Source organism: Sparus aurata, chromosome 1 (assembly GCF_900880675.1).
Source record: "Sparus aurata chromosome 1, fSpaAur1.1, whole genome shotgun sequence".
NCBI lineage: Eukaryota > Metazoa > Chordata > Actinopteri > Spariformes > Sparidae > Sparus > Sparus aurata.
The window spans coordinates 33,886,476-33,913,886 of record NC_044187.1 but is presented as its reverse complement, the minus strand read 5'-3'; the positions used below and the strand labels follow the sequence as shown (position 1 = coordinate 33,913,886).

At 43.4% G+C, this 27,411-nt stretch overlaps 2 protein-coding genes across 2 annotated transcripts in view; one reads left to right on the top strand and one right to left on the bottom strand.

Annotated features, from left to right (window-relative positions):
- Positions 1 to 3,651: 3,651 nt before the first annotated feature.
- Positions 3,652 to 8,416, top strand: LOC115586253 (neuronal pentraxin-1-like). The gene is made up of 5 exons (XM_030425112.1): positions 3,652 to 4,220; positions 4,638 to 4,845; positions 5,567 to 5,808; positions 6,210 to 6,389; positions 7,093 to 8,416. Exons 1-5 carry the CDS (start codon positions 3,792 to 3,794, stop codon positions 7,312 to 7,314), a joined length of 1,281 nt encoding a protein of 426 aa, XP_030280972.1. The 5' UTR covers positions 3,652 to 3,791; the 3' UTR covers positions 7,315 to 8,416.
- A 935-nt stretch (positions 8,417 to 9,351) lies between these two features.
- The window catches only part of LOC115586259 (endonuclease V), a 99,780-nt gene continuing 81,720 nt past the window's right edge, over positions 9,352 to 27,411 (bottom strand). Inside the window, exons 10-13 of the transcript XR_003984850.1 lie at positions 21,621 to 21,687; positions 21,099 to 21,308; positions 15,791 to 16,499; positions 9,352 to 12,883 (exon numbers count right to left, since the gene is read on the bottom strand). The gene's annotated coding sequence lies outside the window, so the exon portion shown is untranslated. The remainder of the gene's footprint in view (positions 12,884 to 15,790; positions 16,500 to 21,098; positions 21,309 to 21,620; positions 21,688 to 27,411) is intronic.

Here is a 27,411-nt window from a genome sequence, read left to right as displayed (position 1 = left end):
AGACAATTGATGGTGTTATATCTTAAGACAAACCACATACACCGAAAAACAGCCTCCGCCCAAACTATAACCCTCCTTGTTTTCTTATTTTGTTTGTGCTACCCCCCCCCTCCTCCCCACATCATCTCTCCCTGCTATTGCAGATGCTGTATAAATAAGCAAGCAGTTTGCTGCCAGTGTGTGAAATTGTTCTTATCTGTCTCTGCCATTAGAGAGTGGGTTCTATTATAAAGCCTTGCATTATTCAGTGAGCCTGAGAGACTGATCATTATGGATTTCAGCCCCTTTTCCACACCAGCCCCTAGAGTCCGGCTCAGCCTGCCAGCTGATGCATGGAGATCTGACCTTGTGCTCTGAACTTTTGAGCTGAAGCGGGAACGGGTGAGCACGATACTGCGCGTATTCCCTGCCAAGCATGGAGGCAGGACATACCAAAAAACTGGCTTCAAACCGATCAAGTCCCTCCGGAGTACTTTGTTATTTTTTTTTAATCAAACCAAATGAGTTTGTGAAAATAAAGTCGACCTTAACAATATTCCTCCAAGGGTGCCAGTTTCCTAAAGTTCCTGGCAACGAATTACATTAGTAACACTCTGGAAAGCTCAGTAAAAGCTGATTGACATTTAATGCAATTTTTTTCTCAGTGTTACAGCAGACTTAGCGGCAGGCACATGGTGAGAATGAGAGGAAACATGGCTGAACATATGGTGCTGCAGCACTTTTTTTATGCGTGGGATAGGAGATGAAAACTGAATATACAGCATATATATATATATATTACACGCTGCTCATCGCTTGCTGTAACCTGACTGTATCAGAGATGGGCTATCTCCCTGTTGGGAGCTCTGCTCAGCTTGATCATCAGCATTAAATTGTGCATATCAAAAGCACTGAAAGCTGCTCTACTTGCACCCATTACTGCTGGCCTGCTGCAGATACTAAATGAATGAAGCATTAGCTGCTGTTCTGCACAGTTCAGACTATGAGCATTAATGACATGTATTGCTTGGTCTTTAATGTGCATGTGCTGAGATAAGGATTTGTTCGGCTACATGTCTGTCTCGGGCCCCAGCAATTAGACTCTGCCATTAACCATTTGTTATATCTGCAGGTTTCTTGCCTTCAGCTTGGCACCTTGCTGATTACAATCAATAATTAAACAAATTAAGGCGGACTGCTGGGTCAATTTCCACCCCATCTTAGCCGCCGGCTGCCGCAGCGTCGTGCACAAGTCTAAAAGTCCTGTTGAAAAGCAACGCAACACAATTAAAGAGCTGCTAAAAATGTTTGGAGTGCACATTTGTTTCCTGGGTTCCGCCTGATGGCACAGTTTTAAAGCAGCGCTCTGTCACACTGATGCGACAGAGAGGGAGAGGTCATTTTTCTCAAAGCAGGCGGTAACTCTCCAGCTGGCAGCGAACCTGTGACTTTTATAGAAAGACGCCATTCTGGGACAAGCAGCGCAGTGGTTAATAACAGTGAATATAGTCTGCTTTTACTGCCAGAGGTAGAGAAAGACAGTGTAGTGGGCTTTCAGCAAAGCCTTCAGTAGAGTCAGACAGGAAATCAACATTATACTTTTTTACTCAAATGAGGTTTTAAGTAACAAGAAGACCAATCAAAATCAGTATCAGTAATTAGTTTCTAATATTTGTAGGGACTTGCATATAATCTATTTGGTTTTTGCAAAAAGAAAAAAAAGGCTTTAAGACCTTTTAAAGGGGAGTTCATTTGTTTTTAATATCAATCTGTGGAGGATTTAAATACGTTTCCCGTCTTTAACAGCATCTGGTCAACAAATACACAATGACAGTATAGCCTATTGAGCTTGCTTGAAAGGGAAAGATCGCACACACTTCCTTACAAACACACACATATAACGTAGCTCTTTGGGATGTGTAGTCCCTGAGCTAATGCAGTACATGCTTCAACATTTAAATGTAAAATGTGAAAACGAAGAAGAAGAAGAAGAAGAAGAAGAAAATAAAGACAAAGACGAAGATGAAGTAGAAGAGGAAGAAGAAGACAAAGAAGAGTAAGAAGATGAAGAAGAAGAAGAAAAGACGAGGAAAAAGATGAAGTCGGAAGAATTAGAAGAAGACTAAGAAGACAACAACGAAGACAAAGAAGGAGACTAAAAAGACAAAGAAGAAGAAGAAGAAGACAAAGAAAAAGAAGTCAGAAGAATTAGAAGACAACAAAGAAGACAAAAAAGAAGACGAAGAAGAAGAAAAAGAAGACAGAGACAATGAGGAAGAAGAGGAAGAAGAAAAAGAAGACAAAGAATTAGAAGAAGACTAAGAAGACGGCGAAGAAGGAGAAGAAGGAGACAAGAAAAAGAAGAAAAACAGAAGAAAAAAGAAGTAAAAAGGAGAAGAAGAAGTTAACAATAGTCGTATACTTCTTTAGGGGACATGTTGGTACTTCAGGGGTCTTCAGTCTTTTACCCACCATGCTCTGTAACACCAAGCTAAACTCCAGCGGAGGTTCATGGCAGTGTTGCGCGCAGTGCGGTGTGTTTCCTACGTCACTGCCGTCATCGGTGATGTGTTATGATGCACAGCACAGGCTGGAGCTCTCCCCTGTCCCATGTGTTCGTGGGGGAGCCTCGGGGTCGTTACCTAACACTTTGTTGAATTACTTGGACTCATCATTCCCTCTCCGTGCAGCGCCTGTTTCTGGCTGCGGAGAGGCTTCTGATAGGAACACATGTGAGGAGCCTCTCTGTCCGGCTGACTCTTTGACGGACACCCCCTCTGTACACAAGTCACATGTACACAATGTCAGGAGCCCACGTGTCGTGCGGAAAGTGAGCGGCTGATTGTATTGTAACCTCACTGACGAGCCAACGTTGTAACCCCGTAAGACACACTCTCCGTAACGATGACTGTACAGAGCGGAGGGGGGGGGAGGAGAGGGGAGGAAAGGCGGAGGAGGGGGACCCTGACCGTGGGACCGGCTCCTCTGGACGATGAGGAGCGGCTTTCATTTAAGGTGGACCGATAACTCCGCTCTGTGAAACCTGATCTGTGAGGCTATATTAAAGGTGCACTGTGTAGTTGTGGAGAAGATACTTCAATCAGAAGAGAAAGATGTTCATGGGCTGATTTGTTTAATGCCTAAAAAAACGAAATAAATAACCTCTGTTTCGTTTGAATAAACTGAATAAACAAACTGACTTTAAAGGACAACACAGTTTCATTGTATCTGTTTTTTTTTCATGTGTGGCGGACCCTGCCACCTTTCGAGCTTCAACCCCTTTCCCTCTGAGAACAACTTTGTTATTCAATTAAGGGGGGGAAAAAAGAAAACTCTGGATGTGTTCAGTTAAAGTAAATATAGTCTGGGGCCCTTTAAATATTATGTTGCTGTGTAATTAAAGTTCAATTCAAGTGCATAGTGCTGATGATAGTTCTTTACTTTGTCCTACTCCTTCACTTTTGCACTACTTTTACTTCATTAAACGACGTTGATGCTCCTCCACTGCGGGCATGGTAGTTCACAGTCGCCCTCTACTACACAGACGTGCCGTGTAGGCGCTCTCCGCCTCGGTGGGTGCTGACTGTGTGGGTGCTCAGCAAACAGTGCGGACGACCTTAAATAAGGGGCTGGACTCCGTAGGTACAGCAGAGCCCGCTGCCTCCCCTCAGTGATGCGGTGGAGCTGCGCTGCCTTATGTCCGCTATAAAAAGTGCAGAGAGCGCGCAGAGCTCACAGCTTCAGTGGACAGCTCCGTGGTGCTGAAACCTCAGAGACGCCACACGCTCCCCGGCACACTTCAGCGGCGACACATGACCGGAACCATGGACGGGTTCTCTTGGAAACTTTTTCTACTTTCTTGCCTGGTTGTTGTGGAGAGCTCTGCGCAAGACTTCGGACAGACGCAGTTTATTTGCACGTCGGTGCCCAAGGATATGGACTTGTGCACGGCCACGATGCAGAACAGCGGTCCGGCGGAGGACCTGAAGACCACGGTCATGCAGCTGCGGGAGACCGTGCTGCAGCAGAAGGAGACCATTATGAACCAAAAGGAGACAATCAGGGAACTAACGTCCAAGTTGAGCCGCTGCGAGAGCCAGAGCCTCCCTGCGGCGGGACCCGGCGGGAGGCGGCCGGGGTCCAAGAACACGATGGGGGACGTGTCCCGGGGCACCACGGACACCCTGGCCCAGCTGGGACAGACCTTACAGACGCTGAAACAGAGGCTGGAGAATCTAGAGGTAGGCGCGCAGCAGAGGGCAGGGCTGAGCAGGTCAGAAGTTAATTAGATGAGTCCTCCCTGCTGGTAATTAGAATGAGGGCTTCGTTCTCTTACTACAGAGCTGCGATGTTGTTCTGGCTTCGTGCGTCTCTGCTCGGAGCCACATGTGTTTAAGTGCATCTTTTTTTCCTTTTAATGAGAAGCATCACGCAAAGTGAACCAAGCGCAGAAGAGCTGCCTTTTGAATAATTTGACGCAGAACATCCAAACAAACAAACACACACACACACACACACACACACACACACACACAAATAAACAGGCAGTGAGTTTGGGAGCCTGTGCGCTTCACACAGTGCGTCAGTGAGTTTAACACCAGACAAAGTGTTGAGCGAAGTCCTCTAACCCAGTGTCTGTCCTCCTGTGTCCGCTGCAGCAGTACAGCCGAGGGAACAACACCGTGCAAGCCAACAGCCTGAAGGACCTGCTGCAGAACAAGATAGACGACATGGAGAAGCAGGTTCTGTCCCGGGTCAACACGTTAGAGGAGACCAAACCGGTCTCCAGGAATGACTCCGAGCAGCGGAACAGAGTGGAGTCCACGCTGACCTCTCTGCACCACCGGATCACGGACCTGGAGAAAGGTGCGTTTCGGATTTCGAGGGCGAACAGAGTGCGAGCAACGGGCATTGAGCGAGGCTTAACAAGATTAGGTGTACTTTAATTGGCTTTTAAGCTCAAGGACGCGGGGGGAAAAAAAACCCCGAACTCTTTAATACTGACAGCGTTTACGGTGCTGCAGCAATCCCGGTGCGCACAGACAGTGTGAGGGAGGAGAGGAGAGCTGCATTGCTTTGCATAACTCAAGACCTGTTAGCGCCTGTGCCTCGCTGAGTTGATGCTTTTCACAGCCAAACTTGCATACGAGCCTGTATGCAAAGGAGGTGGGATGGGGGGGGGGGGGTGGTTTGGCAGGGGTCAGGGGCACAGAAAGTTTTGCAGGGTGGGCCTGGCACCGGCGCGTTCTGGAGGCTGGTTCAGCTTTTCTGCACATGCAAATGCGCCTGCGTATGGTGAATTTCAGAGCGAGGGAGACGGAGAAGAGAGAGCCAACATATACAGGGAAGAGACAGCAAGACAATGGAGTTTCATATTTTATAAGAGGTTAATATTATGAACAACCTGTTAATTCCTCCAGAAGCTTTGTTTTATCTCCATTAAAAGACTCTTTAATCATATGAATCCCTCAGTCTTCATCACACCTTCCACTTGGGGTGTGGTGAATCCCTGAAAACATAAACCAGATGAAAAATACCCCCTGTTTTTAAATGTGACAGGGTGTAACTGACTGATCTCACCCCACAGGCAAAGAAACCAGGCCGACCGATAAGTTCCAGCTCACCTTCCCCCTGAGAACCAACTACATGTACGCCAAAGCCAAGAGGAGCCTCCCTGAGATGTACTCCTTCAGCGTGTGTCTGTGGATCAAGTCCAACGCCTCGCCTGGGGTCGGGACACCCTTCTCCTACGCCGTCCCGGGTCAGTCCAACGAGCTGGTGCTGATCGAGTGGGGGAACAACCCCATGGAGATTCTGATCAATGACAAGGTAATGAAAAAAGTGATTATCACGGACAGAGGCATTCGTTGACCCACACGGGGCACCATTGTGTTTTTTTGTGTCTACATGTGGCGTGCTAATGTGCGGATCATTGTACAGTTAGTGCAGAAAGTTATAATGATTGTTGCTCGGATGAGTCAGAGTAACCTGACAACTCCCCTGTGCCAGAAGCGGAAATGGAATAAAAATAGGTGCTAAGGTGAGCAGCAGAAGGCCTTTTTATAGAGGAAAAGATCCTTGTCAGGGGAAGTGATTCAGCAGGAAGAAGAGAAAGGTGTGGAGGAGATGTGTTTTCAGGCTGGGAGCGACTCTGCTACTCAAGTGTGATAAGGAGGGGTGGGAGGCTGTTAAGAGAGAAATATGTGACTGATGTAACTTCTCTGCTGCAGGTTGCAAAGCTGCCGTTTCTCATCAACGACGGGAAGTGGCATCACCTGTGCATCACGTGGACCACCCGTGACGGGATGTGGGAGGCTTTCCAGGATGGCGTGATGCGGGGCAGCGGGGAAAACCTGGCACCTTATCACCCCATCAAACCGGAGGGAGTGCTGGTCCTGGGACAAGAGCAGGTGAATACTCCTAGTCAAATCAATGATTGCAAATATTTATAATAATAATAATAATAATAATAATAATAATAATAATAATAATCCTGAGATGAGTATTCATTTATTTTTGGGCAAAGATTAACCAAGGGAATATTTATTTATTCTTGAGGAGATTGTGGGGGTCTTGTAGGAGTGCCTAATTAAGGCATTTTAGTAAAATGAGCATGCAATTCATCTTCCCAAGGTTGGAAAAAAAAAGAAGGGTGCTTCATTGAATCATGACAGGGAAACACCACTTGGGATTTATTTTACAGAGAAAATCAGTTTGCAGCAAACATGGCATATTCCCTATTAACAGATCTTTATATACTCAAGCATTTGGCCAAATTACACTGTTAATTTAAATTCAATCAAAATCAAAAGATAAGATGAGATAACCCGTATGCTCCTAAAGGTATTGTTTATTTAGCATTTTCTTAGCTAAAGGGAGCTAAAAAGGTTCAGGATTAATCCATATCAAAGACCGAAAGTCCTCTCACGTGATGTCACCCATAACAAAATGGTTTGTTGGTCAACTGCACATCAACTTAAGATTTCATCATAAGAAACAGTGTGGAGTCTCCTGTTATCTCAACTTGGAAATCCTTCTGCATCCAGATAACCTTTGCAAAATAGTCACTTACACTCTTGTCGAGCTGATGACTAACTCTGCATTGTTTCACAGGACACGCTAGGAGGAGGCTTCGACGCGACACAAGCCTACGTCGGCGAGCTAGCAAACTTGAATATCTGGAATAGGAAACTTTCTATCGCTGAGATCTACAACTTGGCGACCTGCAACAGCAAAGCACCGGCCGGGAACGTCTTCTCCTGGACGGAGAGCAACGTCGAAATATTTGGCGGAGCAACCAAATGGACCTTCGAGCCTTGCCGTTCGCTCAACTGAACTGCAGTTTCGCCGTTCAAGAAAGGCCTCTCTGTATTTCTGAGCTTTTGTCGTTCCTGTCTTCATTTGACGTTTGTTAGAGACTACTTAAGTTATTGGTAAGCTTAAATCTGGGATTTTTATCATTCTTAGGTATTTATGTGCAAAACAACACTTTTCATCTCGAGGGAAAAAAAAAAAATCTAATTCGTCTCGAAGACCTCGTTGAGAAAGCACTGCTACTTGTTGCTCCTTTTTTTCTCCCCCTTGGACATTCAGTTGAAAGCACACCTAAGCTTTTCATTTGGCTTATTTTCGTCTTGGACCGGCAGCTGGCAATCTGCGCCTTATGTTTGGACAATTCACAATCCAAGTGAGGAATTACATAATCACTCCCACCCCCTTCCCCTCTGGTGAGTGGGAGATTACGCTGTCCATCCAATTCTTGTCAGTGTTTGGCGCTGTGAAGTGATGTCTGACGCGGTCCAGCTCCCTGTGAAGACCCCCCCACCCCACCCGCCTACTCTCACTCCCCCCCACACACACACACCCCACCCCACCCCTTCACTCCGCCCCGCCCCTCCGGAACTTGCACTGTGACTGACGAAGAGATCGCCAGGAGAGGAGGGTATGTTGAAGGACACTGCAAAGTCAGACTGTGGTACAAGACAATTTGTAATCGTTGTTCGCTTCAAGTGTTTCTGTAAGAATGTCGTTAACTTGCCAACATTGCTACAAAGCCTGGGTGCCTTGGGCTGGTACAAATATTCAGCACATTTCAGTATGTTATAAGTTGCAATTTCAATGTTTATTGGTTTCTGTTTTCTTTTTTTTCTGAGCTGGGTTGAGTTCCTTGTTCCTCTGGTAAATGTAATTTAATTACAGTTTGTTATCTGACATGATGTGTTTTGGCAGGTGTTTGTACTACTCTGTATTAGGAATGTTACAGTATTTGTATAGTAACAGCATGAATGACAGAGTGCTGTGAAGGCATTGTTGAAATCTGCTTTACTATCTTCTCTGGGTCTGGGTTTTTTACTGTATTGTTATATGCTCCAAGCATGGCAAAACTGAGAGATGAAGAATTTAATTTTTGTAATAAAATTGTGATACTTAAATGTCACGGTGCGTTCCTGCTGTGGTTGTGTGCATGAAAGCATGTGAGAGAAAAGAGCGCGAGGTCGTGAGGATAAGAAAGGTGACGCAGAGAGAGAGAGAGAGAGATCAGATACAACATTTGATCACGCTCAGACTTTAAAACAGGAGAGCTAATTGCCTGATGAGTGAAATGTCCAAAAGGCAGTGAAGGTCACAAAGAGGGCGCTCGAGACGAGAGGTGAGCCGGCTTGGGCGCCTGTGAGTTGTGAGTGCGGGGACTCTTTTGGAGCTGACTCCAGAGACAGAAACCCACTCGCTGCTCTGTTGTTGCGGCTGCTGCTGTGAGATGCGGCGCCTGCACTAAAGACGGCGAGGCTGTCGGAGGAGAAAAGTGCTTCGTCATATCAGCCAGTTGAAGTGCCGCCTCATCTAAAAACTACAGCCTGACTTTCATTATCAGTCTGTTCAGAACCTGTTGCGGTGGCACCGGGATGTTGACAGCTCCTGCATTTAAATGAGACACTTAATCTCTTATTCAAGTGTCAAGTGGTGAAAGCAATACATCAGAATAACACAATGTGTCCGTCCACTATTATAACACCTTGAGGTGTTTCACCATGACGACATTTCAGGAAAGCTCTTCACAGTGGCAGGTTTATCTTCTGTCTTCATTTAGGAAACCTTTCGATCTGTTACGTGATGCTGAGCAATGTTTGTTTTATCTAACGAAGATCTCTCTTCAGACTCTCCTTAATAAAATAATTGAGCCTTGGCTGAGATGTTGCAGGGGGAATAGCGAGGGAGCTCTCGCTATAGGTTCTTGCACTTTTTCTATTCAACTAACTGCAGTATGAAGCTTGACTGAGTGGGTTTTCTGTCATTTTCATTAAGAGTGTTTGCACACAAACCGACAGTTAAAATGCCGACTGGGCTCACGCTTGGAAATAAACTTTACACAGCTTTCATCTCTTCCAGTTTAATGAACACCTCAAACATTTTCAGTGCTTCACATTCAACCGACATTTCAACTACTTTCAGCTTTGATGCCGAACGTCAGCTTTCAACACTTCGACGCATTTTTACGCTTTAACTGACACTTCAAGTGCTGTCGCTGCTTACATACCAACTGAAGCTTTATTATTTACAGTGCACACGCCTGTTTAAACTTCTCTGGAAATTTTAAACTGCTTTCATTGTTTCCAGTTGAATTGACATTTCAGCTGTTCCGTTTTTCTTCTCGACAGTTCAATGCATTTAATAGTGTGCACTTCAACTGATCCTTCAGCTGATTTCTCTGTACTCTTTAATGCTTCGTTCAAATACAGTAAATACAACTGTCTTCAGGGATTCAATCGAAACTACAATTCAAATGACTTTTCCGCTCTCAAACACAGACACAAACCGTTTCAGTGCTTCAACTTTTTGTCACTACATTACATTTTTATGGAGTGAAGTTCTACCCCTCAGTGCGGTTAGCTCAGGAATATGTTATCTGATCTGAAACTTTATCGGGGACGGAGCCAAGCTGCAGGTCCTTGCAGGGTTTTTCAGTTCGATACGTTTCGGTCTTCAAGCTTGACCTTAAAGTGGATTTTCTTTGGCTGAGAGATTCCGCATCACCTTCATCTCCCACGATGCACAGCAGACAGCAGCTAGGGTCAGGAGCCTTCAAAAGACTGACAAGGCATTAATACAAAGAGCGAATTTCTGTAGCAGCACTAAACACACACACACACACACACACACACACACATACACAAAGGCAGAAAGCTATTCATTCTGTCCCTCAGCCACATGGGCAGATGGCTCCCAAAACACTTGGATTTATCAGCCAGTAACATTTATAGAAAATAACAGGACAGCTAAAGATGACTGGGTAGTAGCCAGAGTGGCCGTCCAACCCTGCTCAGGATTTATTAGAAAGTTTTGGCTAAAAAAGAAAGTGCACACCAAAAGACTGTTACATAAGTGAGGAGAGCCCTTCTGTCTTTTTAGTATTAAACAGTTTTTTTTTTTTTTGGAATGCGCGCTCTAAAGGAATCCACGTATTATAAAACTTTTAGACCGGCAGGTTTATTCCATGACTGTCGAGTGAATACTGGCTCAGGCATTAGCGGAGGGGCAGATAAACCGCGGTCGGATAAGCCTGCCTCTTATTTTGACGCCGCCACACCCAACACCCGTCAACGGTCACACAGTCTTAATCTCTATGTCTACTTACTACACTTAGCTAATACCCCGCCGGCATAATGCTGCTAAGCCCCGACAGAATGTATTGCTGCAGTGCAATTGCATTTATGTCCCAGACGCTGCTTTGTGCAGAATTTGAAGCAGATAGTCTAAAATAGATCCAGGTGGCCTTCAGGATGATCGCATGTCTCTGTACAGACAGAAAGATCAAGCCACCTCTTACATGAACGCTCTCGACTGAAAACATTACATGATGAAATGGTTGATGTAACGCCCGCCCACCTCTGCTGGCACAGAAAGTCAATCAATTAGAGTGTAATTGCGCCATATAGCCTTCGAACATAAGGTCCATGGAGGCAGCATAACTGAAGGTACAAAACAACTTCTTAAGGGTTGTTGGTAATGTTTCTGTTTCTAAGGTATGGTCGTTTACATAATGTTCTGCTGGCAAAGCACATATTTTAGGGCACCTGCTGAGCTGGCAATGTACAGTAAACACAGTCTGTAGGTTATACTGGAGACGAAGAGAAGGTGTCCTACTTTTCTCAAGACATCTGTGTATATATCTTTAGACGTTTTCATCAAGAATAAGATTCTACAGACATGCTAGCTGCTCCGTGACTGTACTAATGTACACAATACATTTTCTGTCACTGCTTACGTACCAACCGATACTTTACTACTATTTATAGCAACATTATGAACAAATCTGCATTCTGTGCATTCTGATTTGGCATCCCACACAGTTTCTGAGAGCAGCACCACTATCATTAATACTATGCTACAATACTCAGGTCTGTGTCAAATTGTCAGACATAATGTATGTCTGTAATGTGTGCTCACTTCAAACAAAACTCCTTACGTCATTACTATGTTGTGTTGAAAACTTGTATTTTGAAGTAAACATGTATGTAACGCTGTGATCCTGCCCTCTCACTGAAGTTACATAGTGCAGAAACAAGTGATGGGGAGCAGAGTGGCTGTGACACAGACACCATTCACCCTATTACAAGGCACTGTACCATTAAAATGATTCTGAAGCTGTTATTTTAAGTTGAAAAAGTTACATAATATTGGACCACATGCTTACGTCGACCCAGAGCACACTGAATGACTTCACAAATTTTATGGCAATCCATTTAACAGATATTGAAATATATCTGTCTGGACTCAAAGTATTGATGTGATGTTGTTTTTTTTCCTTTTCGCGCCCAAAAAACTAAAATTGTGGGAATATTTCCGCAAAGCTAATGCCGTCCTCTCTGCCATCTCATGTTACATTACTCATTACAACAAAAAAAGTCATCTGAATACTCAATTAAAAGATGTAGGAGGATTTATTCCAGTTGTTCCTTTATTCCAGATGTATAGCTGTCATAAGAAAACATGAGGAGCGAGCATTTTTAGGGATGAGGCCCCCCGGAGTCAAGCCACCAGAGACAGAAAAGATTCATGGTGCTACGTTGTATCAATTCCTCCAAGGAGGTGTTTTTTTTTTTCTTTTGGCGAGATAGAGTGGATAAAGACGTGACATCTCTGCTGACATCTCATTAATTCATAAGCTGTCCCCCGTGGCAGAGGCAAGGCAGGAATAATGTTACAGTTCAGAACTGCAGCAATTCCTCTTGTTAGCATAGGGGTGACAAAGCAGTAGGATGTAATGAGAGTTTGGGTGTGCCACGCTCAACAAATAAAACCAAAGTGAATGTCTGCTGAAAGAGCACGCGTTCCATCAGACATCAGCAAAATGGTGAACCCTTTGGAATATCAACAGCTTGCTTGTTCCTGCCGCTGGAGCTGTTTCATGTTGAGCTCCAACACTTCAAATGGGAAAAGGGATTTGACTCGCAGCAGATTGTGATGAGTGCCAACATCAAGCTTTCTCCTCAGAGGAGAGGGAGAAAGAAAGAAAGAAAGAGTGCATCATCTCCTTCCCTTTCTCTCCTCCTCTATGTTCTCCTCCCTTGGCGAGAGCTCCCAGGGACAGCGGGGAGTGGAACTTGTGGCATTTACTGATCAGCAGAAGCTTCCAGGAAGGATGCAGGGAGGATAATGAGGCTTCCTGGGCAGGCTGAGATCAAGGTGGATGTAGGCCACGGCAGGAGGCGGCGCCACCGGTCAGGACTCACCGTAGGACCAAAGACGCTCCTCTAAACGATGACCTGTGCAGGTTCACACAAAAAAACCCATTCCTTTTCTTCTTTGTCGGGCGAAAAAAAGCTGTTACTTCTATCTGTATGTAGTCTGAAAATCACACGCTTGTCTCGGTGGGCTCCACAGAAGCAGCAGTTTGCAAACCATTCTGAGTAGACAAAGAAAAACCCCTGTAAGATAACGTTATCATGAGTTGAGGATCTGAAGGTGGGAAATGACACGCAAGAAAAAGAAGGAATTTTGTAGCAGTTAATAGATATAATGAAGTGCAACAGTACATTGTTTATTGTATACAAAACTGATGAACTAAATCAGTTTTGTATACAATAAACAATGTACTGTTGCACTTTACTGAGGGTAAAAGTATGCCCAATATAACAGCATACTTCCACTTAACCTGCCTTTGTGCAAAGAGGTTTACAATTGACTGAAATCTGCATTAAGTGATTTTCCCAGTCACATGCAGCCAGAGGAAATAAGGTGCAAATACAGTGTTAACACATTAGCACTCCTCTGAAGTTTTTTTTTTTTGGGAGACCAAAAAAATGTAAGTCATTTTTCTGCTCTTCTTTCTGCACCGTGCAGGCCTCCATTAGCTCCTGAGGGATCATCTGACTGTTTAGCTGATAAATGCTGCACTATGCTGTCTAGCTTTGTCTGCCGTCTGATGCTGGGTGGACAGTGTATGGATTTTTAGAGCTTTTTTCCATGTAAACAGGTGCCTGCTGTGTCTGGAAGACAGCTGAACCAAAACACAATTTACAGGCTAGCTAAATTAGCTATAAAAACTGCAACGCGAGCTGAAACCTGGGAGTAAGATGTTTTTAAAAGTCAGTGTGTTCAGCTCTCAGTACTGTTGTAGTTTCTAACTAAATCTTTCGTTCAGCTGTTTCAGGGGTCATGTTTAGTTACTGCTGGTGTAACCGAACTGGTGAGGTTTCCTGTTCCCAATGCTGCCTGCAAACCAAACCTTTTAAATGATTAGATAACAGGGGGCTTTTATTGTGACAAAAATATAGGAAAAGAAACGTGTTGAAAGACACTGAATGAGCGGACCCACTTTGCTCGCATTGATTCTTTGATAGTACTGTGGGGATCAAGACAAGTGCGTCACTGGCAGCGCCTTTAGAAATGCAAATCCCTGCTGGGCCAAGTCAAACCAAGTAGCGCCAGACCGGCAGAGGTAATGGGAAAATGGCAAAGGTGGCCCAGCATCCATGGATGTCTCACACGCATATGCTTGTAGATGTGATGTATATCACCATATACTCATAATAAATACCTATTGAAAATGCATCCAGAAGACATTAAAACTGTTATTTTGTTTTTGTCTTGTTTTTCTTAATCGATAACCTTTTAGATTGATGTTCGCACCCTTACGCCATTTTCTTTCTTTCTTTCTTCTTTTTCGGGCGCGCATCTCGGGATACGGGAGGCCGCAAAGGATAGTAGTGGTGCAGAAAGAGGGAAAAGAAGGCTGCATTTGTGGGGTGCATTTAGAGGAGCCTTCGAGTTGGGACAGCCTTTGCTGCGGCGTTGTGACGTAATTGGCCTTTAAATGCGGCCTTCGAACGACGCAGCCCCTGAATTGGGACACAGTGATACCACTGTCTCTAGTTTAGGTTACGTTTGCTTGATGTGCTGTTACTATTCTGAGTTGTGTGCAATGCTTGTGCAAACTTAAACCGAATTCCTTAGCGTGCATGTTTTCTTCATGGCGCCAGTTTCAAGATGTAATATTGTTATGGCGTGCCGAGTTTTGTTTTTTGTTTGTTATGTGGGCTGCTGAGCTGCTGAACTGTGGACCATCAGAGTCAGGGCTGAGCTTCGAGGCGGTACGAACGATGATGATGGGTTCACCTACTGTTATATGCGAAATGCATTGGAATGGAGATGCAATTGGTTCACTCAGGGAAAAAAGATCTAGATAATCAGTGACTAAGCGCCATGAACAGAACTGAACAAAAGGATCAGAATCTGAAAAATGATTCGTAATTTATATGACTAGGTAACTGCCTCAGTGCGCCAGAGTCCAAATGGAAAATTTTGCCTCAGGGCCCCCTTACAGGGTAATCCAGCTATGTTCCCTCATAATTGTGCAGCATAATATATAATAATCTATTAAATTCAAATTAAAACAACAAAATGAGAATACTACGTAGAAAATAGAAGCACAGTTTCAGTGTAGTTTGCACTAATAAATAGCCCAAATTTATAAATGAATTAAACGTGAACAAGAAAAAATTAATAAGTCAACGAAAAAATATAAAAGTGCTTTCATTTAAGCACATCAGGAAGCTGGCTCAGTCTGTGTGCAGCTTCCCTGGGGTTGGTTTGCTTGCCACCACTATAAATCTATCCTAATTTGACCTCCGAGCATTGATTTAATGGTTAGATTGAAGTCAACACCTCATATTATTGTATCAATCTAATTGTGTTTTGGCTTATTAACACTGTTGATACTGCTGCACGGGGTTGTAGCTGTCAACCTCATTTAGTAATCCACAGGTAAAGTTTGCGAGATAAAAAAGTGCTTTGAGATCTCAGTATCTACGTGAGCTCGCCTGCATCCCAAACAAGTCTGGACAATCCTGACAATTCAGGCCGCTCTTTGAGATGCGGAAGCCTTTTGAAGTGTGCGTTTGATCCGAAACCCTGCTGAGTTATAGCCCGGCTCTCCCTGGACAGACGCTGTTGCCTGTGGGTGAGAGTGCTCTCAGGTGATTCCTCCCTGTGTTTGTAATAACTTTCCCCCAGGTGAATACAGATTTCCTCGCGGTCACTGTACATTTCGTTATTAAAAGTGTTTGGTTTTTTTCATGAATGAGTGCTCATTTTCCACTTGATCGACTTATTTTGTATCATTTTTTCAAAGGACATATCAAAGGACATAAAACATACACTCATGCATGAATATTCGCGTGAAGTTTAAGTTCAAGCAAAAAGGAGAGAAAAACAACCGTTCCGGCCTTGACTGTGTATGTAAGTCCCATCATGCCACTTCCCATCTGCTTTGATTTATTAATGTGCCTACCCTTAACCTACTGCCACTTACCCCTTGCTGAATCCTCAATGAAATATGTATGGCTGACGCACGACAACAGGATGTCAAAGAGGAAGCCTGAGGAACACTGGGGAAGGTGAAGGGGAGGAGTTTTCATCGTCAGGAGTCCTGATCTCATTTGAAAGGTCGTCTCGGGTGAACTCCCTCATGTAATAATACTCTGTGAGGCAGACAAAATGTGATGGACTCATCAGAGGAGAAGGAGTGATTTACACTGCGAAAGCTTTCATCAAATCAAAATAAAAAAATAAATACTTGAAATGAAAAAGATTGATAGAACTAATCCAAAAATACATATTTTAACTATAAAGGCAAGATAATTGGTAAATAAACATTAAGTCGTGTAATTTTAATGAGACAATAAATGACAACTGTTCATAGGACGCACCAAATATATAACACAGCTGTAAGCTTTTTGATTGGTCATAGCCTATAATTGAATCTGAGCATTTATGTGCTTGGAGGACTCAAATTGCACTACAAGTAACCTTTACCCGGTCATGCGTTTCAGTTTAATAAGGAAACCTCTATACGACCAAGCTAAGTGAAAACAGTGAGAACATAGGCCATTCCATTAAGTTATTATAGTTATTCTTATTGGTAGTCACTGAGTCTGATGCTGATGGCTGGATAAGGCATACAGTTAGAAGTATCAAATAGAAACATTACCTCATCATCACGCATCCTGCGAACAGTTGTGCTGAGAAAATAAAAAATAGTCTTAAAAAGACATCATGTCTAACTTTCACTTGCTTTCAAAACAAATGTAGGTGCTAACAGGTAATGATCCTCACGACAGGAGGTGGTGGCAGGGGCGGTTCTAGGGGGGGGGGGCCAACAGGGGCCAGTGCCCCCGTAACTCTGAGTCTGGACCCCCCTGTGGCCCCCCTGACAGTGAGTCTGCATTAATAATACAGTGACAGATTTCTTGCAATGATTTTGTTCTGAAGGGAAAGGCAGAAATAAAGTGTCTCAGCAGTTTACTACCCAATCAAAATTGCTGAAATTGTAAACACTGCTTTGTCTGAATGAGGGATTTATCCTTTTTTCCGGGTTGTATGTGCCCCCTAACAAAAAAGCCGGCCCCAACCTGGCCCCCCTATTAAAACTGGTCTAGAACCGCCACTGGGTGGTGGTGCTTATACTGCTTTTGTCCAAAGGGGCTGCCAGAAAAAACACAAAATCAAAGTTCCCTGTAGCTGCTTTAGATGTACTCATCAAAAGTATGATATTAACAGCAAACAAGTTACAAGTTACAACAAGTTACTGTTGCATTCAAATAATAATGCCTTCCCCTCTAATGGTAACTAAATGGGCAGTTGATAATAAAATCCTGTACATCTTTTGTGAGCAAGGCAATTCAAAGTGCTTTACATATTTAATGCAAAAAATGAAAATAAAAAACAAATGATAAAAACTATAATACTAAAAACAAATGATAAAAACAATAATACTAAAAACAAATGATAAAAAAACAATAATACTAAAAACAAATGATAAAAAAAAAAACAATAATAGCAAGCAAGCAGCTAAAAGGACAAAAAAACATTAAAATAGTAATCATGGTATACAAAGTAAAAAGCAATAAAACTAACAAAGACATTAGATACATAGAAAAATGTATGTCCACAATCTCTAGATCATTTCTAGACATAAAGTGTCTGATCCTTACAACATTTTTTAGGAGGCCGATTTTGTTATGACATTTAATGTGACTGCAACATTAAGGTCTGAGTCCAGCATAACACCAAGGATCCTGACTTGATTTTAACACTTCAAGGACAGACTTTAAAGGTGAGCACAGACTTTAAGTCTTTCCTCATTAGCCTCCAAAACAATGACTTCAGTTTTATCCTTTTTCAGCTGGAGAAAATGATGGAACATCCAGCTGTCTATTCGTTCAATGCTCCGTCCAAGGGAGTCCAACGTACCAAAGTCATTTGGTGACACAGCTGAATAAATGTGTGCGTCATCTGCGTACATATGATATGAAACAGTGGATACAAAAACGTTATTGGGAGACGATCTGATGTGTGGCCACCAACTGACACAAAATAATCTCTGTCCTGAAGGGTAGGACCTAAACCAATTGAGCACCATATTTGAGAAACCGAACCAGTGTTCAAGTCCGTCAGTAAGTATGTTCCTGTATTGAATGCAGCAGCTAGGTCGAGCAGGGCGACAGGTGAATACAGGGGGAAATATTTGATAAATTCTTAAGGATTGGTTAGAAAGTTAACAAGTGATCATCTCTTCCAGGAGCTAGGTGCCAGTCGTGTCTATAAATAGCTTTTTACAATAATACATCACTTGTTCTGTTAGAGTGTGAATAAATTGCTCGAGAAAAATGGTTTGCAGAGGGCAGATCTCATGGTCCTGCCACTTCTGTCTTCTTGTATTTGTGTTTTGTGTTTCCTTCCTGTGTTCTTCTGTTCCTGTGCTCCTCCCCAACCTGCTTTTCCACTGCTCTGCATCAGAGAGGTTATTAAATCACCAAATCTTGCTTTGGGGCCAGCTGTGGTGACCGCTGTATCGAAGTCAATGAGGGGCGCATAGAGAAACACCCCAACTTATCTACACCGTATAAGTTCTGATAAGAAAATGCTTGAGGAAAATGAAAGGACACACTCCAGAGAGTAAGTTAACGACAGATTTTTATTTATCCACACGTTGGTCCCTCGATTACGTTTGGGAAAAGCTCTTGTCTGCAGTGTAATTGCAGTCTCATCAGCGATATTTGGTCAGACGTGCCTCATTTGATCTCAACATTTTCAGCCTTGAAAGAAATCTGCGAAGTGTGTTCTGTAATTTCTTTGGAGGCATTTCTTCATCAGAGGTCATCCGACGTAGCCACGTTGGGTTTCAGTGTGTTTCTCCAGGCGTCTGCCATTGACTTAAACACAGCTGTCACCACAGTCTGACCCTGAAGCGAGATTCTGTGACGTAATGACTCTTCCTTCTTTTTGAAGTTCCTTGGTCCAGCGGCTAGAACTGGCCACTCCTTTCTTGCTCTCTTGTATCCCCTGTTCATCACCTTCACCTGTGTTTCTCTGCCTCTCCTCACCTGCACCTCATCCCCGCGTTCTCAATCTAATCACCTCATACCAGTTCTGATTAGCTGAGTAGCTCATTTTTGAGTGTTGAATGCTCACTGAATACTACCTGAAGTTACTTATCGTTTAACTATGGCTGTTGCTTATTTCGTCATAAATATTTCACGTTTTAGAAAAATACCTGAAGCCATATGTTTAGGGGCTTTAATATCTTATAATAAGATTAGTAAAGTGATTCGTTTTAACCTATACACCATTCATAAAGGACGGCGCTACAGGAACTTCTGTGATGAAAATCAGAGGTGAACGGTTTAAGGAGTAAAGTGACACACTGCTCCTGGTTCTTCCAAGTGTTTGTCTGCACTGTGTTCTGTACTTTCAGTCTTCATTTCCCTGCCTATTTCCCTCCAATCCTCTTTCTCATATTTCCTGCTCCTCCTTCATCATCTTTATTCCTCTCACTGTGGACCCAACTAAGCAGGCGTATGCCTTTTCTTTTATTACCCCACCCGCATGTTCACCGTCCCACAATCCCCACATTTCACTCCCTCTCACATGTTCCCTCCCTCACTGCCTTCTTCTCGCTCTCCCTGTCTCTGGGGAGCCAGTTACAGCCCATATCTCACAGAAACAGGCCATCTACAAGAGGAGGCCAGTGATTTCCATATCTGGGGGGGGGGGGGGGGGGGAGCCTCACTGTGTTCTGCTGCATTGACAAAACCTACAAGAGAAAAGGGTGTGGACAAGAAGATCACAGAAGGGATTAAAAGTAAAAGTACGGGAGAGAAGAGAAGGAAATTAAGGTATCTCAAGATGAGAAGGTCGAAAGGTCTAAACATGCGTTCTGGACTTGTCTTTTACTGCCACCTCCTCCATCCCGAAGGAGCAAGTGAGGTGTAGGATGAACTGTAAGTGGGATGATGTAACCTCCCAGGGGGGGTTAAGAGAAGGGAGTGATCACATATTCAAGGTCGGCACTTATAAAGTGTCCTTGGATGAGTTTTCGCGACCTCAAGATTAACACCGCAGCTCTCCCTTGAGTTTTGAAGGACTCTAATGTTAGGGCTCGCCCTGTGATCAGCGCCCGCGGGGAGGGGGGAAAGGGATAGTGTCACGGAGAGAGAGAGAGAGAGCGGGAGAGGAAGATGGTGGAGGAGAGATCCGTACATGAAGCAGATAGAGAACGACAGACGAGGTGAACGGGAAAGATGGGGAAAGAATGAGAAGGTGTGAAGGAGAAGAGGCAGATCAAGTGGAGCAAAGCGAGGCAGACAAAAGAGAAAGGGGGAGAGAAAGAGATGGCAGAGGTAACGAGAGGCAGCGCAGCAGGACGACCGTGAGGGAAGAGTCATTGCTGCCACTGGGCACACATACATATTCCATCTGTAAAGCTGCCTTTCTTAGGAAACACCAGTACCCCCCCTCCTCTTCTCTCTATTTCTCACCCTCCCTCCCTTCCTTCAGCTGCTTCTCTCCTCCTCCATCTCCCCTCTCTCTCTCTCTCTCTCTCTCTCTCTCTCTCTCTCTCTCTCTTTCTGAGAGCACCGCAATAGCAGTATGAATAATTGAACAAGCCTGAATCGGGATTGAGAATTTCTGTTGCGGTTGTGTCTGCTGGTGCGGCAGTCGGGCAGGCAGGCAGGCAGCCGGGGCATTCATGACAAAAACAAAACAAAAATACTAAACAAACACACAAACACCATCACTGACTCTCCTGGTTGCCTCAGTCCAAATGTGAGCACATGTAAACACACTATGTCACGCGCACACGGCCAGAGCAGGCACTCAGCAAGTAGCCGTGGGGATTTAAGTGAAAGGAGAATATGCAGCTACAGATGTACTGGAGCCTTTTTCAGCCTTCTGTGACATTGAGCTTATGTTCCGATTCAGAGTCTGAGAGGAAGGGAGAACAGGCGTTGTTTGATATGAATATTCCCAAGCAGATTTCCACTGAAGGGGAATATCCGTGCGGGATAGGATCAATTGGTTTCCCCAGTGGAGAAAAGCAAAAAAAAAAAAAAAAAAAAAAAAACACATGTAAAGGACAAAAGTTAGAAATCCACTGCAGGAGATATGTATGTGTGTGTTGTATGTGAGAGGAAAGAAGAGACAGGAGTGCTGCAGTGTGTGTGTGTGTGTGTGTGTGTGTGTGTGTGTGTGTGTGTGTGAGGGAGGGACAGAGAGCAGCAGTGGATGTGTAAGCACACAGCCTGTGTGTTTGTGTGGACAGAAAACAGACTGAGTACCTGCTTAAGTGCCTGTGAGATGTGGAACAGAGGGGGAATGTGTCTGTGTGTGTTTGAAAGAGCAGGGGTGTGTATCCACACGGTGTTCTCAGGTCGGGCCACAGCTACAGCATGTGTGTGTGTGGGAATTTGTGTATGCTCCAGTTCCGGCTTAATTGGCCCAAATCTGCCATTCAGTGAGACCGGTTCCTCGCCCCTCCATGTGGCCTCCTGGGAGAGATGGAACATAAGTGACAACATTAAACTAGCTCTCTCTCTCTCTCTCTCTCTCTCTCGCTCTCTCTCTCTCACACACACACACACACACACACAAACACACACATACACACCTGCCCACTCACCTTACCTCCTTCTGGGAACAACGCCAACGGGTATGCAAAGTAATTAGGTCAACTGTGAATTGTTTAATGCATATTTACAGGTATAAATTAAACACACACACACACACACACACAATCTCTCATGATATAACATTTTACCTGCAAACATTTGAATCCCGATGTTTGAAGGTAGGAGTTTTACCTGATGAAGTTGTGACAGTATGCAGGAGTGGTTGGTTAACTCATGGTCTGCTCTCAATCCTACACACCTTTCAGCAAGACAAGAACTTTGTCATGATTACTAACAGCGCACATTGAAAACCAACAGTACATGCATGCGAAAAGCACACAAACACACACAGTGGCACATGCACATTTTAATACTCAACAAAGAACAAAGACAGTACTACCCATGGCTGTGGCACAGGAGGTAGAGCTGTCATCGGAGGGTTGGCGGTTCAGTCTCCAGCCCCTGCAGTTAACATGTCCAAGTGTCCTTGGGCAAGATACTGAACCCCAAACTGCTCTTGGTGGCTGTTCCATCAGTGTGTGAGCATGCATATACATGGTTCTAGGATGAGCAGGTTGAGGTCTCTGCTACCACTGTATGAATGGGTGAATAATGACTTGTGTTGTAAAGTGCTTTAAGTGGTCAATAAGCCTGGAAAAGCACTATATAAATGCAGCTGTTTTACCATCCATTTAACTCTACAAAAGGTTAGTCCAAAGATTAGTCTATTGGAATCTTGGTTGCAGTCTGTATTAGATTGTACAGTGTGCAGATGGACTGAGCTAAACATAGCCAAGAACTCCTTAATCTCAGAAATCTGAAACAGGCTCCCTTTGGTTGTTAAACCTCCACATCATCCATTGGTGGACATGTCCCGCAGGGAAAGTGATGATCAAGGACCATGTTTGGACAGAAAACTAAAGATTTTAGAGTGTTTCTCTCCTGACTGCCCATTTATGTCTGGGAACAACCCAACATTGCAGTTTTTTGTGGGTTTTGATCACTCCTTTGTGAAGGAGTGATCAAAACCCATGCAGCAGAGAGATCCTGACATATCCTGAACTCAAAAAACACCTGGTCCTACATATTTACATATCGGCTTCATGGCTTCTCTTAAATAATTCCCCCCTGAACGGCCATGTCTTTCAATATTCCCAATTTCTAAGGCAGCTCCTCTGTCATTCTTGTTGTGTACAAACCCGAGCTGAGATGTGATATTTTGTTGTTAATCCAGTTCAGGTGTTAAAACTGAACAGAAGGTGAGGCATTAAACTGTACAGCAGCCACTAAGCTGCAGATGTTAGGCTATTCTAAATCGGACACGTGTTGTATTTAAATACTAATGCAAAGCCAACAATTAGGGAAGTGAAAGCAAATTCCTGCTGCTGAATGAGCTTTCTCTAAAAATGCATGCTGCATACTATTACGCTAAATCAGCGAGGGCTAACAGGGCTAGCCAGCCCAACGGTGCTGCTATAATGCTAATGAATGCCCTCATGGTAATTACAAACACATTGCCGCTCATTAGGTGTGAGGACTGTTGGCTTCACATGATTCATCTCTACACAGAGCCGCACTGGCAAGGATATTGTTTTGAGTGTTGCTACTGCAGCAAAAACATTACATAATATAACATATAAATAAGTTGGAATTACATAAGCAAGCAGAGAGATGCAGCAACTTTTTCTTGGATCAGCAGCTAGGGACTGAGAGCTGGCAGATGATGGAGGGAAACAGACAGAGAGAAGGGGAATCAAAGCGATGATTCAGCAACTGTGCGGGAGCCAAGCAAGAGCCATGTGGCTGCAGAGCTCTCGATGACAAGGGAGAGTGGGGAGAAGGCGACTCCTGAATATAACCCAGAGGAAAGGACGGATAGGAGAGGAGAGCTTCACGCTGGGAGACTGAAAACATGTGAGGAGACGGAAAATCGAGAGGGACGCAGAGATGAGGGAGTGGAAGAAAAGAGAGGTGTTAGAGAGGGAGGATATAGGACAAGAGAATCCATACTGATGTGTGTCTAATATCACGTGCTCACCTACTCTATGCATGCTATCCTGTAATGGATGACAAGTTAACTTAGGCTGAGAGAGGGACCACGAGACAATTAGTCGTCTGTCATGTGATGGAGAGGGATTTAGCCACAGTATTTTACAGTGAGCTCTCTGCATTACTGTAGTGCTTTACATCACACAATGATATATTGGATTGTATGATATGTGATATGACATATTTACTATTTTAGCTCCGTCTTGGGATTTGACAACAAACACTATGTTCTCTACGGCACTTACAATCAACAATGAATTGATCTCACCAACAAATACTGCCTGTGTTGACAACGCCATTCCTTTGTGCTATAGAGCTCCATTGTTGTCCAAAAAATATTAATGATACATTAGTGAGTCACTCTGTTGGACTGGGTGACATGTTTCTACATTGTGATGAACATGGGCACTATGGTTTGAGTCCCAAACATTGTCCTGCTGTTAGAATTTAGGAGCGAACCAAATGTGTATTAATCCATTGCAGAAAATAGTCCACAACAACTGCTCTACAACACAACTGCAAGAAACCACAGTGTACAACTACAGCTACTCAGCCGTTTTATACACTTATTAAGACTTTTAATTGAAACTGTACTATTTTTTAAAAATGCACTCTTCAGGAACCAAATGTGCATGTGACGAGGGAGGGAAGTGACGGGAAGAGTTTGGTTAACTAGCCTAAGACTGTACTCATGTAAAAGTACCGTTACTTTACATGAACACTTACGTAAGCAGAAGTAAAACTAAAATCATCATAGAAATGATTTTGGTAGTGAGTTATTTAAAAAGCAAAGAAGAAGAAAAAGACTGACACACTCCTGTCTTTTCCCCGAGTCTTATTTGTTGTGGATCTGACTGGAACAGTTCCAAACACAGATGGTCTTCATCAGGTAAAGAAGTGAACAGAAGTGTGATGCCATAACAAATCATTACATAATCTGCCACATATACACCAGGACAATATTGCCAGTCTATATCTCTCAAGTATGATCACAAAATATGACAATATTATACACTATTATAGATAGAATTTCTTGCTACATTCTTAGGTTGCTGTCTCCTCTTTTATATCATAATTTTGCAAAAAAAAAATCTGCAAATCTTGTGTATAACAGACCATTCCTGTTATGTTATCATCAGTACAGATGTCCCATCACAATCAGGTGTGAGACCCCCCAAACACAGGTCTGTCCAAAACACTCTATCAGTCATGTCTACGTTCGTGTGCAGAATTTGGTCTCTACTTTTCTGTCTCTTTTCATCAGGTTCCACCAGTAAGCATGGTGCATGGTGCATGGCACTTGGCGCTAACACACTGCTAGCTTGAGTATTTACAGAAAGCAGGAGCAGTAGTTTTGAAGCATTACATACTGTGTCTATATATTTATTAATTATAGATGTGTTATTATAAATGTACTACAACAGCAGACACACTCACAGCTCTCAGTGAGCAATGGGTTCTCTGATCTTCTACTGACTTCATACTTCTGCAGCCCGCTGTGCTGTGCACTATTAATTCAGCTGTGAATATTAGCTGGTAGCACAATTTGAAAGTCATACTCCTGCTGCTCTCAACGGAGTCATGTGGAGGCCTGGCTGTAGTAGGATCCATAACTGAGCACCAGCAGGCCTGGGAAGAGCTGACCACCTGCCTCATAACGGAACGTGCACGGACGCATAAAATCAGAAATACAAGCAGCGCCATTAGAAGTGTGTCTAAATGTAACCAAGTAAAAGTAATGATTTATTTCTCAAAAAACCTAACCAAGTAAGAGTAAAAGCTAAAAACTTTTCAAAAGCTACTCCAAAAAGTAATATTGACCTAAAAGGTTACTCAGGTAAATGTAACCCCTTAATACCCACCTCTGTTAGTGGGACTGAATCTATTTTGGTAGTGGTCTACTATGTTTTGGGGCAGTTTTAGGATTTTATTAGATAATAATTGTAGAGAGAGAACAGGAATTAAGGAAGAAAAGCTTATATTTTGATACACAGAACACCCAATTTTGTACTCATGAAGCTGAGTCACATTTTACTGTCTTTGTTGTAACGTAGTGTCGTGTTTGTTGTAAACCGTCAGCTTTATGTTTACCTGGGAGTCCTGTCACAAGTTGTGCACAACCCACGCGCCACTTCCAGAACCCCTGCATAAAGCCACAGAAGCACTCCTTGCTCTTGGTTTTTTAATGGGATATATGACCGTAAGCAAAATAATGCCCGACTTGTCTTTTGATTTAATGGACCAAAGCTGGCATGGACATGCTAATGTTGTAAGTCTGCTGGAACATTTGCTATTGGTTGAAATATTTATGTTGGAAAAGGACCCTTGAAAAGGACCCTTGAAGAGAAGAGAAGGACCTGAAAGATCTGTGAGTCAAGAAAGGCACATTACAGTAAAGCATTGTTTTTTAAGGTCTATCTGCTCATAATGACAGTAATACAAACTGCATCACAACAGAGGGTTCTGAAAATCACTGGAACCCTCCATGTTACAATAACTCTGATTACTCTTGATCAACACATTAATAGCCCTATCATGTGAATAAAGCTTTGTTTCTAATATTAATAATACACTGCAACTTTAACGGGATCAAGCACCATCTTCTTGTCCACAGCAATGTGCTTTGACAAAGATGAATGAGCCCTAGCAGAATGACAAAAATAAGTAAAATCCTAAAGTAAAATCCTAAAAAAAAAAAGAGAGAGAGCAAAAGCATCCAGTCGTGTTGCGATAATCCATTAGGAAAAGAAGTGTTTTGATGCTCTGCAGCAGAACATGACCTTGTGAACCAGAGATGGCTACACATGGGATAAGGGCCGGCCTATTCCCTGTTTGGTTTCTCCCAGACCCCCTTACCAATTACAGCATTGATATCCCAAGGAAAGACAACTTGAGCCCTATGCACACTACAAAAATCCCTCGGCTCTCTCTAACCACACACAGGTAGTTCATTAAAAATCCTTCTTCTGGTCTTCTCTCATGTGCACATCTCCCTTAGGGGACCTCTGAGAATCTCTTCTCCTCTCTACTCCACTTAACTGTGCCTAAAAAAGACCTCCACACTGAAGAACAAGCAAAGGAGTCTCCTTTATGAGGGTGTTCACCACCATTCAAGATACATTTTGTCATGTACTGTCTTTGAAATGGAAAGAGAGCACTTTTACGGAGAACTGAGCAGTCTCAGCAGAAACTTTTTGCATTCAATAAAGTAATACATGTTTGAAAAAGTAGAACATGTAATAAGAAACCAAGCAAAACTGTTAAAGGAGCGTTAAATATCTAAACTTAACAAGAATATTATATTAAAATGTCAATGATTTTACAGAAATTTCAACTTGTCATACCAGGACAAACGCAAGTCTGATTAATAATATGAATTACCTGCTGGCTAGCTGATGCTCTCTGTGTAGTGTTAGCATGTTGTCTCCATGTCCGCGTGGGTTTACGTCAGGTGCTCCGGTTTCCTCCCACAGTCCAAAGACATGCAATTTAATTGGCAACTCTTAATTGCCCGTAGGTGTGAATGTGAGCATAAATAGTTGTGTGTCAAACCTGATAATAACATCCATCAAGATCACAAGTGGACAGCTGTACTGTAAGTACAGGTGTGAACGCGATGCACCTTGGGAGTGTAAACACCTGTATTTGAGATCCAATCACTCAGACTACATTCGGAGGTGGCCTGGGACCACATTCTTAAAGCAGCGTGTATGCACATTTGTGCTGGGCAACACTGAAGGACAGCCTACTCAACTGACCTCCTCTCAGAACAACAACAAAAAGCCACAATAACAGGCAGAGTGGATTGCACACTTATTTCCACGTGGTTCATGTAAATAACATGTTTGGGCTCTTTAAGCCTTAACCTCGTAATGTTGGTAGAGTGTTTCATCTGAGCACTGAACACGAAAACACAAAAAAAAAAAAGATTCAA